This window comes from Seriola lalandi, unplaced genomic scaffold, assembly GCF_002814215.2.
Source record: "Seriola lalandi dorsalis isolate HSWRI2012SDOR001 ecotype SW California unplaced genomic scaffold, Sedor1 jcf7180002053680, whole genome shotgun sequence".
NCBI lineage: Eukaryota > Metazoa > Chordata > Actinopteri > Carangiformes > Carangidae > Seriola > Seriola lalandi.
Window position 1 is genome coordinate 87,235 of NW_019524233.1, and position 11,333 is coordinate 98,567.

General features: G+C 43.8%; 1 protein-coding gene across 1 annotated transcript in view; it reads right to left on the bottom strand.

The window, feature by feature from the left end:
- Window positions 1–8,470, bottom strand: part of olfm2a (olfactomedin 2a) — a 17,609-nt gene extending 9,139 nt beyond the window's left edge. The window contains exon 1 of the mRNA XM_023401429.2: window positions 8,000–8,470. Within this exon, the coding sequence (XP_023257197.2) occupies window positions 8,000–8,186 (187 nt within the window). The 5' untranslated portion in view covers window positions 8,187–8,470. The remainder of the gene's footprint in view (window positions 1–7,999) is intronic.
- Window positions 8,471–11,333: the final 2,863 nt, after the last annotated feature.

Sequence of the window (11,333 nt, forward strand, 5' to 3'; positions counted from 1 at the left end):
AAACTCTCAGAATGAGTGGATTTGAAATCCGACTTGTGGCAATCTGACTGTATCTACATGAACAACTTAAATATGCTGTAATGTCAACCATGAGAATGGCTCATACAATTTTAAAATTAATACATCCAAATTTAATTAAACTAAGTAAGAGGTAATATTCTATTCTTATTTTCTATTCATGCGGTATTATACACATACATTAGTTACATTTCTGTATGACTGAATGCCTGCTGTGCACATGAATGACTCACAGTGGATCTTATTGGCTAAATTATTATGCCATTATTCTTAATATGGATGCATATTTTTTTTATATTTTTGAGTTAGTGTGCTGCAGTTTTTTTTTTCTGTCAGTCAGCACCTTTCTTATCATTAATCCTCCTTCTTTAAGGCAACTCAGCTTCAGAAGGCTGTTAGGTGGAGAGATGACAGACGCCTACAGAGGCCAGTGCTGGAGTTAAGACAAAACAAAAAGAGGAAGCCTCCACAGTGAAACCTCCTCCAGTTTGTTTCAACTGCATCTGACTGTCTGGTTGATTCTGCCATTGCCTTGAGGGGGGGGGGGGTTTCTTTTCCTCTGTCTGCCTCCCTGCCTGCGTCTCACTCACTGTCAAGTCTTTGGATGTATTTTGTGTGTGTGACTGCTCATGTGTGTTAAGGCTTTTCTATAAGTACGTCTGTATGTATCTGCTGATGTACATGCGAGAGCAGCCAACATGTGTGTGCTTGTACATACAGTATTTACACGGGTTTAATAATGCATGCATTTTGAAATGCATTTAAAACTTCATCTACCCTCAAGAGGGGAAAATCCCTGCATCTGTAGTGCATGATTACCGCAGATCTGTGGAGCATATGGCTGCTCCAGTGCTGTGGAGGTATGTAAGACAGTGGATGGCGAGGCCACAGCGGGGCATGCCAGCTTCTCATTACAGCTCATATCCTGCGGTGCTAACAGGTGGAGGTTAGCTTGTCTCAAACTGCAGAATCCACCTAAGTTACTCACTCGTAAGGTATATGCAGCCTCCTGCCTTCAATAAAATTACCTTATATCCTTACATGTGGGGCTAGTCTGCCTACGCACCAGATATTCACTTATTCTTTAGAAAGATTCTTGCGAACGAATGCAGAAGTGTGCATCAATTTTTCATACTGCTATCAGCTTGAAAGGGAGCCACAGTTGGTGTCTCACTTTTTTTTTTAATGATATATTACATAGTGGGCAGTTATAAGCAATATGTTCAAAATTCAACAAAGTAATTTTGGAGGTATGTCAGCGCTTTATCATAATACTTTCTTTCTTTCTTTTTTCTTCCCCCCCCTCTAACATGTTTAAGCTCATGCTGTGCTCCTGGTGAGCTTTTTCCCAAGCCGAGGAGTTTTCACAGCAACACATCCTCTCTTCTCTTCATTAATGTTTCATAAATGCCGGGCTGAAATTAAGAGCTTATTTGAATCAGTTCCAATTTCATTACCACCCACCTATCCATCCTGCACTAACCTCCCCATTCTCCTCGCAGTGGCAGTTTAGAAGGCAGGAAGGGGAGAGGTAATTCTTAAATGCAAATGTATGTTGTCCCTATATGCTTGCAGGGAGATCTATGTGTCAGTGCTCGTGAGCAACTGATCACTCGGGGTTCAAGTGGTAAACTTGCGTATGTTTTGGAAGAGTGGCTTATTTATGTAAATATGATTAAAACCTCTCTCTGCAGTGAAGAATAGGTCATTGACATTGGTTCATTTAACTTGGTGTTGAAACCATGCAGTCAGATCAGATATCTCATTAGTGTAGGAAAAACAACTTCCCCCGATATCTAATGTTATCTAGAATTATATTCAGATTATGCGGAGTGAAATGGAAAACGTGTAATGTTTGCATACCGCAGGCAGGTCAGGCCTGAGAGTGTTGCGTTTGATAACATAACCTGTGCTATCATCATCATCGTGCTATCAGTGGTGGCTAGCTGGGAGCACTTCAGGTCTCGGGGATTATCCTCTCCTCCCAGACACAGACAACGGTGGTTTCAGGAGCGAGGAGGTGTTCACTTCACGGTCCCAGAAATTCATCCATTAGATGTGTGGGATGAAAGAGAATATGTAAGTGCCAGATTTGTAGCTGTCGCAGTCATGGCTGCCATGCAAAAGCCCATTAAGGAAGAAGACAGCAGCAATGAAAACAACAGGAAACCGCAGCGAGATGAGAAATCAATTGGGCTTGTTCGCTATAGAGAAAATTACTCTTTAAGGTTTCTGGCTTGCCCCTTTTGCACAACCTGCCTCTGTTTCCATGACATCACATCTGACAGCCCCACCGTCATGTGGTGGCATGTCTTTCAACCACAACATCCACCCCCACACCCCCCTAATAGAAAACCGATTAAAATGGGAGTTACTGATGCAGTGATAGGCAGAAAAAGGAATAGTTGTGGTTTAAAAAAAAAAAAAAGGCTGACAGGGAGGAGAGAGATGGCTCTAATTTCCTCTAGCTTAGTTCAAATGCTGCCCAGTTACAATGCTGAATGACAACTTCAGTAGAATCCCTGCTGAGAGAGGGGAAGAAGAGATGAGATGAGAGGGCGCGGTCATTACTAGGCTAAAAAGTAGAAATCAAATGCAAACCCAACATTTCTCCTCTGGTCTCCTCTAGACTGCAGACAGAAGAGATTCCCCCGAATACATCACCCGCATCAGTCACTCACATGATAAGTGTATTTGTAGCTTAGTAGCAATCCTAATGAAAACTAACCAACTTGTGCCTTTTACCAAAACGATTCTCTCTGGTGCAAAGCTGCTCAGACCCGTTGTTATGTTAATGTTTAACAAAGTTCAGAGGGATTATCCAATTAGACATTTGAGCTGGTGGTATCACTGTCGAGAGTTGCAGGATGGACTTCCTCTGGCGTTTCATTAGCCCGACCCTGGAGCAGGCTGCTGTAAATCCAGAGCTAAATGAGATCATAAATCTACAGCTCCCTACTTTATGAGCATGACGGGAAGTATATTATAACTTTCATAAGCGGCAGGCGGGGGGGGGGGGACAGGCAGAAGTAGGCTCTGAAGAAGTCCTGAGATAAGGGGGGGGTCTGACCGTTACACTGTCACGTCTGAGAAACTTCCACACTACAGAGGATGGACTGGGTAAGAGCAGGACTGAGATAAAGTTGTATACAGAAAAAGAAAGAAGCATTTTGAGCAGGCATCAAAGTAAAACAGTCTGAGAGTCACAATAACAATCTAAGGTACTACCAGTGTAATCCATCTCTTTCCTCTGTTTCCATCCTGCTGTGCCAACTTTGTTTACCTAAGTTGTACAGCTTCACTTTCTTGTACTCTCTCTCTGCACAGTGGTGTTTTATGTCTGCCAATAACTTCTCTGAATGTTTGTCGCCGGCAAAGTAGAAACATCTGTCCCTGCCACACAGAGCTCACTTCTATCTACACTATGGCCAGAGAATCAGATCTAATTTTTTTTCAAATTTGCTGGGTATCGCTGTAATTGGCCACACGCAGATAAACATGCAAATACACCCCCCTGCTCCTGAAATGAGCAATCAGTCAACCCTCAATGCACAGGACAGCTGCTGGCCTTTAAAATAAAACTCGATGAAGACTCCAAGTGAAGTCCCTGGTCTCGCCTGCTCCCGAGGAAAACCGATTACCACAATCAGCACAGCATGGTTGCCAGTCAATAATATGACTCATAAACTCATCATGCCTCTCTCCCTGCTGCCTCCTTTTTCCTCCCTGCTGCCTCGCACTTGCTCCCACTCCATCACTCCCATGACTGCCACTCCTCCTGCGTGGTGTCCTGCTCACTTTCCATCTGCGGCTCACACTCATTCCAATCCGGATCGCACTTGAATGATGGTGGGGGTGGGCAGATGTGTCAAGTGTTTTTTTTTTTTTTTTTTTTTTTTTTGAAGTGGGGGCGTTCAGCGGGAGAACTCTTGGGAGAAGTGAGACACTCAACAGTGCTTGAAACTTACAAGCGAGCAGCTACGGCTTCATCATTTTTTTGGAGCGGGCTGCTAGCGCCATGCCAGGTGCCCCTGGTGAAAAGCATTTGGTTTCCACTCTGCTGTTAGACGGGTACAAAATAGCTCTATCACGGCTGGTGCTAAATAGAGGAGGGAGGCGAGAGTGGCAGGGTGGCTAGTGTGAGAAAACACTGTATAAACTGTTACAACACAGTCATTGCTTCATTGGAAGAAAATATGGATTGCATAAGTGTGTAAACTATGAGATCATCAAACTGGCAAATCAACCACGTCAAAAGCCTGATTACTTGTACAACTATAGAGCCTGCGATCAATACTGCTTGGTACACAGGCTATCACACAATTAGTTAATGTATCGAAGCAATTTACAGTTATATTACAAGACTGGCTTTCCCTCAGACTCTCAGACTCTGGCTGTGCATGCTGCTTCACAATGACCTGGCAGTAGAGGACACCTGTCAGGATCTGAACTCCAAATAAATTTTGGTTGAAGGCAACACAATAAACATAAAAGCAAAGTGCTCAAATAAAAATCTGCAGCAGTATTTAATCTTTAATCCATAGCCAAGAATCGATCTTTACAATCTGCTTTATTGGATTGCACATTGGATGCTATAAAGTTTTACAGTCCCACATCCTGACAGACAGAGACTGGGTGACCCCAATCATATCCTGAGCCCCCAGCTCTTTGTATGCTGCCATTTGTTGTTCCATGCTGCCTTTTGATGGTGAGAATGTTTTCTTCACTCTTCTGCTGCACAGCTTTCTTATTTTAGATATCAAAGGGAGAGTCACCACACACACACACACACCTCTGTACTGCCTTTCCATTCATTATTATGAGCACACACACTATGGTTACAATTTATGATTCATGATAATCCTTGTCTTAAACACTGTGTCCACTAAACCTGTAATCCAGACTGAGAGTGTCAGTGGGCAGGTACTGTGCTTAAGTGGTTTATGTCTTATTATTACTGTAAAGCAGACATTTTATATCTCAGTAGACTTCCCACTTTGACTTTAACTTGTAGAGCTCAACAGGGCTCTATTCTGGGACCACTCTAGTTTTTATTGAATATCTCACCCCATACTTTTCAAGTATGATGTCTCTTTTCACTTTTATGCTAAACAGAGCTCAATTTCTCATTCTCAATTTAGTAGCCTGACCATACTGCCCTAAATTACATTACAGATGTTCAACAACTGATGGCTAAGGATTTCTTCCAACAGCATCATGTTAAAAGACAATACAGGTTTGTTTCTTTTCCCTTAAGTTAAGATCACTAAAATCAGACCCTGTCACCTGGAGAGAATTATTCACTCTCTTCTAGCCCTGTTTAGACTACTTACCTGTGTGAAATGTGTTTAACTATAATTGTCCACAATTATTTCAGAACTCTGCAGGACTGTTATTGACTTATAGGTACAAATTAACTTCTTTTTCGTTTTTTTTTTTTTTTTTTTTTTTTTTTTTTTTTTGCCTTGACATTTTAACACCTCCTGCTTATCCAGATTGCACAGTAAAACTCCAGAGAATATTTCAGAACTTTTAAAACCATATGCTACCTTACAGCCCCTCAGGTCATCTACGGGTTAAAAGCTTTCCTGCCAGTCAGTGTATCCACGCCCGTATATAAACCTGACTGACTTCTGCAATGCTGTACTTATAGTTTAATAATGAATTTCTTATTATACGATTATAAATATGTGTGTGTGTGTGTGTGTGTGTGTGTGTGTGTGTGTGTGTGTGTGCGTGTGCGCAGCCTGGCAGCTCTGCACATTATCTTGGCTTGACCATATTGTATAGCCACACAAGTTCCATGTTAGTGTTAGAGTTGCAGGGCCTCTTTCGCTCATTAAGAAACATGGTTTTGCACTATCCAGATGTGTACAAGCATCCAGGCAGTGTTGTGCTCAGTGCCATCGCAGTAAGGCCCTTAAAAACTCAGTCAGCTGTGTTCTTGGATCAGCTGGTACAGAAAGACAGGCACAGAAAGCAATTGAAGCAGACTGCTCTGAGCTGAGCTCTGAGCTGGGAGAATATGGGAGGCAGCATGCATGGGTGCCAGGGTGGGGGAAGCAGCCATGCTATGGCCACTGGCACACTAGCACCAGAGTGTCACTAGACCGCGGCTAGATTGTCTTTGATTAGAGCTCTAAACATTGTGTGAGTCATGACTGCTTCTGAGATCATCACAGGCAAATGTCTCATTAATAGTGATGGGACTTTGAGGCGAAGTTTTACATTAAAGTTTTATTCGCTGTCATTGTTTATGAGGGAAGATTATTCCTCTCTCAAAGCGAAGACATTTCCCATCACAACAGACTGTTATACTGTAATAATTCTTGGCACCATCAAACTGGCTCATCAGGTTTGATGAAACTTTGATGAAATGAATTTCAGTAGCAGCATTTTTCCTTCATTGGTTGTGAATGAAAGTTGCCGCGAAGAAAATATCCAATATTGTATCCAGTCATTTGAAATGCAAATGATGCTTCCAGTCCTGAGTCTTGATAAGAATTACTCTTTACTGGAAAGAAACCTGGAAACATTTTTATTCCCCTTGACCCTGAACACCCCCTGTCTCTTATACACATCTGTTTAATAGGATTACAGGGTTTAGCGGTGTAAGTAATTCAAATATGAGTTGTACCCTGACATTGTTACACAGATTAGATTATGATTTTATTTCGAACTTGTACTTGGGGTTCCCTGCTGGCATATGTACAAGTTGTAGGAAAGATTAAAAAAAAAAGAAAAAAACAATGTGGGGCAAAATTCTTTCAGCTAGGTGCCTGGCATTTTCACAAAGGTAACGCTGTGCTCAGACGCCTTTTTTCTCCAAAGGGAAAAGTCACTACCTCACTGCATGATTCAGATGACACAAAGTGGTGGATTGATGTTTCTAACGAAGTGTTATAAATTATAAAAACTCTTCTTCAAACAGATGGACCTTCACCCCTGAGACAGGAATGCCTAAACATACCCGGAGCACATTATTCGAACACACAGACATACGCACACACGCACACATCCAGATGGTCGCCGATCTCTTGGGACATTCAATTTCATTCAATCATTTCAGCAGACCAGGGCATTTGCTTAATGGGTAAGGTGCCATAAAAACACGCTCAGGATAGAGGCAGAGGCAATCATTAACCACTGATGAGCCTGGAAATGTCAAATTCATACCTCTCTCTGATATTTCTCTGTCTGTCCTCCCATTAGCACACTAAAACACACAGACAGATGCCGCGCAGAACTTTTATGTTTGTAAGTGTACAAATAGTTCTTGAATATAAAACCTTAAAAAAAACTGCACCAGAGCTGTTTTTCTTTCTATACCTGTGTATGTACACTATGAGGCCAGTGTGTTTTAGTGTAAGAGAGGAAGATTGAGATGATTTAGAGATGAACAGAGCAAAGGAGAAATATGACACGCTCAAAACTCTAACATTGTCTCAACCTCCCTGTCTTCCCCATCACCTCTGAATCTGAGCACAATCCTTCCAGCCCTGGAGGTGACTGACAGATGGGATCAGCCTGAGCATCACTCAGAACGGCTCTCTACCTCCCGTCACCCAGGCAAAAAAATATGATTTACCACGGCCATCCACAGTGCATCCTTTCACCATCACTCACAAGCCCCACGATTCAGCATCATTATACTTAATGTGACTCTCACACCAACATGTGCAGCATTCGCTCTTGGTTGAGTCATTGCTCTCACATGCATGTCTACCTCCATCATCTCTCTCTTATTAATACAACTCATCCCTTGAGACGGACTCTCGCAGTCCCGCTCCCAGCTGTAAACCCCTCTGAAGCCCCTCTGCTGTCTGCCGTTAAACATATATGTACACACGTTAACTCACATGTCACTATCTTCCTATTTCTTCACTTTCCCCCTCTGTCTTCTGCTGTGTCACTCTCTCTCATCTGTCACATTCCCTTTTCCTTTCATGCGTTCACAATGAGAGCATGCACGAACAAATACAGTGCACAGACACTTGCAAAAAATCAGAGGAAGTCATACGCACGCTGACAATCCTCTCCGAGGTGCCCCCTCTGGAGACGGTGGTCCCGTTGAGTCCCACCAGAGAGGGCAGAGTCTGGGACATCCAGTTGGTCACCATGGCCATGGTGCTGAGCACCGCCCCAATCTTTAGCATAGGAACGCTCATGTTTGCTTCCTGTGGGGCCCCGGCGCAAACGGCCCTACAGCCAGCCCTACCCTGCCCTGCCCTGGACCTCGGCTCCAGTCAAGCCCACTCTGCTCCAGACAGCCTAGGCAGGGAACCAGCCGGTCAGTCTGTGTCTCAGTCCGAGTAGCAGCAGAGCTCCCAGAGCTGGTAAAGCAGTTACAAGACTCACACACCACTGGCTCAGTCAAAGGGACAGCCAGAGACCGGTTAGAGGAGAGCAGCTCAAATCCAACAGCATCACGCTGGAATCTTCCCTCTCAGAGTGACTGCCTCAGCCTCACCCCCTCCCTCTCTCTCCTTCCATCTCTCTCACTTCCTCACTCTCCCCTTATCTCTCCCTCTCTCTCTCTCTCGCCCCCTCTCTCTCCCCCTTCTCTTCCTCAAGATGCAGAGCTGCGCATTGGCTGCCTCTGTGTCTCATCCCCTCCCAATCAGCCTCTGCTCTGTTCTTGCCAGCCCTGTTTTGCATGCATGTATCCATTCTTTCTCTTTCCTCTGTCTTTCTTTGACACTTGGCCGTTCTTTTATCACTCAGATATTGGTGTTTGCAAACACATTTCTGAGGCGTGGAGATCACAGAGGGGCTGATTGCAGAGTGCTGCTCTGTGCTCTGTGTTATGTGACGTGTGTGTGTGTGTGTGTGTGTGTGTGTGTGTGTGCGCGTGCCCAGAGCAGCCGAGGCACAGTAGACTGTCCTGCGGTCTCATCACATTGTCTGCACTGGATGGAGGGTTGAGAATGTATAGTGGTGGGTAGACAGATTAAAGGTTGGCCGGGGGCTCTTGGGGAGTGACACGGGCAGGTGGTTCAGGAAGGTATTAATGTGGGAGAGAGCCCGGTGCTCTTGCTCACGGCTGCTCGCGACAGCTCATCTGTCATTCTGCCTCATGACATATCCTAAATCAGCCTGTTGCTTGCATTTAGAGAGTATTTTACCAACTGCATTCTGCCTGAGGCACAACCATATCACCATATTCGGTTACAATGTCTTCTTGACACTCGCCATGTAAAAACGATGCTGTTGCTGTAGAGTGCATATTTGGATGACTTGATATACAGTGAATGGTGGAATGGTGGTTTAAGCAATAAATCTAGCTTTGGATTTGCCCTTACCTTGGTGCTTAAATAAGGGGGATTATGTATTATTTTTCCAAGTGGTATAGTTTTACTGCCATAATCCACAAGACTTTAGCTTTCAGCACACAGCAGGTAAGCCAGTGTCAGATATCATACCAATCACTCTGCTGCTTATTTTGGTGTCATTTCACTTCAGGGACTATGCCTTAAGCCTGATTTGATCTTATTTCAGGACAGACTTCAGACGTGTTCTGAAGCTTAGATCAGCCCTTTGGATGTGGACTATGTTTCTTCTTTTCTTTTTTTTTGTCTCCAAATCATAGCAGTCTGAATTTTCTGCTCACCTCTACAGCATTGGGCCGGATGGAGTGAGGCATGAAAGTGGATGGGGATAGGAGGGTGTCTCGAATTTCTCCTTGAAGCTTGAAGCCTCTCCTCGCAACAATTTCCGGCAAGACACCAGGGCCACTGGCGGTGTCGTTTTATGCCCCTAAACAGCCATGCATAATGATGACAGAATGGCCTGCTCAGACAAAGCGGCCGGGTCATCTCCCTTTCTTGCTTGCTTCCTGGTCTGCTGACTTATTCATTTTGTCAGCCATAGATGGGCTCCCCTCCCCACCCAGTCACATTGGGTGAGTGATATGGGCTCCTCTGTGTGGGGCGTACTGTGAAGTGATATGAGAAGAGACAGCTTTTTGAGCCCTATCCAAAAAAATGTCAGCCTTCCTCAGCTCACCTGCCGGCTCTCACATCGGTCTCGCCCGTGTTGGCTCCTCTATTTTTGCAGCAACACTGTCCCCGTGTGGTCACCAGCGGAATCGCACTCTGCACACGCAGCCCGAGAGCCGCGCAGTTCCCTGTCATTACTGTTGTGCAAGACTGAACCTGGTGACAGGTAGTTGCCACTTTATTGGAAAGTGTCAAGGAGATGTAAGAAGGCATGTGGCAGCACTGCTTAGAGTCACACTGTTCAATGTCCTTCAGAGGTTTTAGTGAGGGTGGCAAAAAAAGGTTATTTGCAAAGTATATCTGAGGACACACAAACACACTGCTACTGGTTTTTAATGCCAAAGTCCAGGGGCATGCCAGAAACGGATCTAATTTCATTTGACATTTGATCCCTTACTCATAATAGCTGCTCTGTGATGTACTTTAAGGCTACAGCTAAACCAGTATATATCTAATTCATCTATATAATGTGTATGTAAATAATTATAATGACATTATGTAGATATATCTAAATGTTAACATTTTTTTTTTCCGCTCACGAGCTTCATGCAGGTGAAGAAAGCTGTGTTTTGTAATGTCACTGCTACTATTCACTGCTGCTATATTTTTCCTTCAATGCACCAGAGTTGCAGTTTTCCTCATATTCACAGGGTGGCAGCAAAGATTTAAACATGGATATGGACATCCTTTACCCTTGTATCTGCATTTAAGCTGCCACTCAAAGAAAGCCAGGTAGTGAAGCGGGAGGGCTGAGTGAAAAAGGAAAGGATCATTCTAGATGGTGCTCTTTGATGAAACCCCATCTTGGGCCTAGGGTTTAATTAAAGAGACCAGCCACCTCATGTATGACTATGGTCAGCGTGCAAGAAGTAAAATGGATATTTCACAGCAAGTGGAACAAGAAATCCATCGCTACAGCACATTTATTTCTTCAAATTCCCTCCAGTGGCTCCAATTTGTACAGTTTGACTGCCAAATATGTGTTTAATAATGAATTACACAGAAAATAGTGGGAAAACAGAGAGAATGCAGACAGCAACCACACACACATTATTCTACATTTGTGACGACCTTATTTTGACCTTTATTGACCTTAATTTTTCCCCAGCCCCTATAACCGAAACTTTTATCATCAGATCTACATGCCAAACCTTACATGAACTATAAACTAAACCTGAAACACTTTATTAACCCTGCGGACTGTGATAACTGAGGAACAGGCAGAATGTCCTACTGTTTCCTCAAGTGTCCTCACTCAAAACTCAAATTGGTTTTCGAATTGGTACAAGAACACAGACACAGTTGGAAGCACAGTGG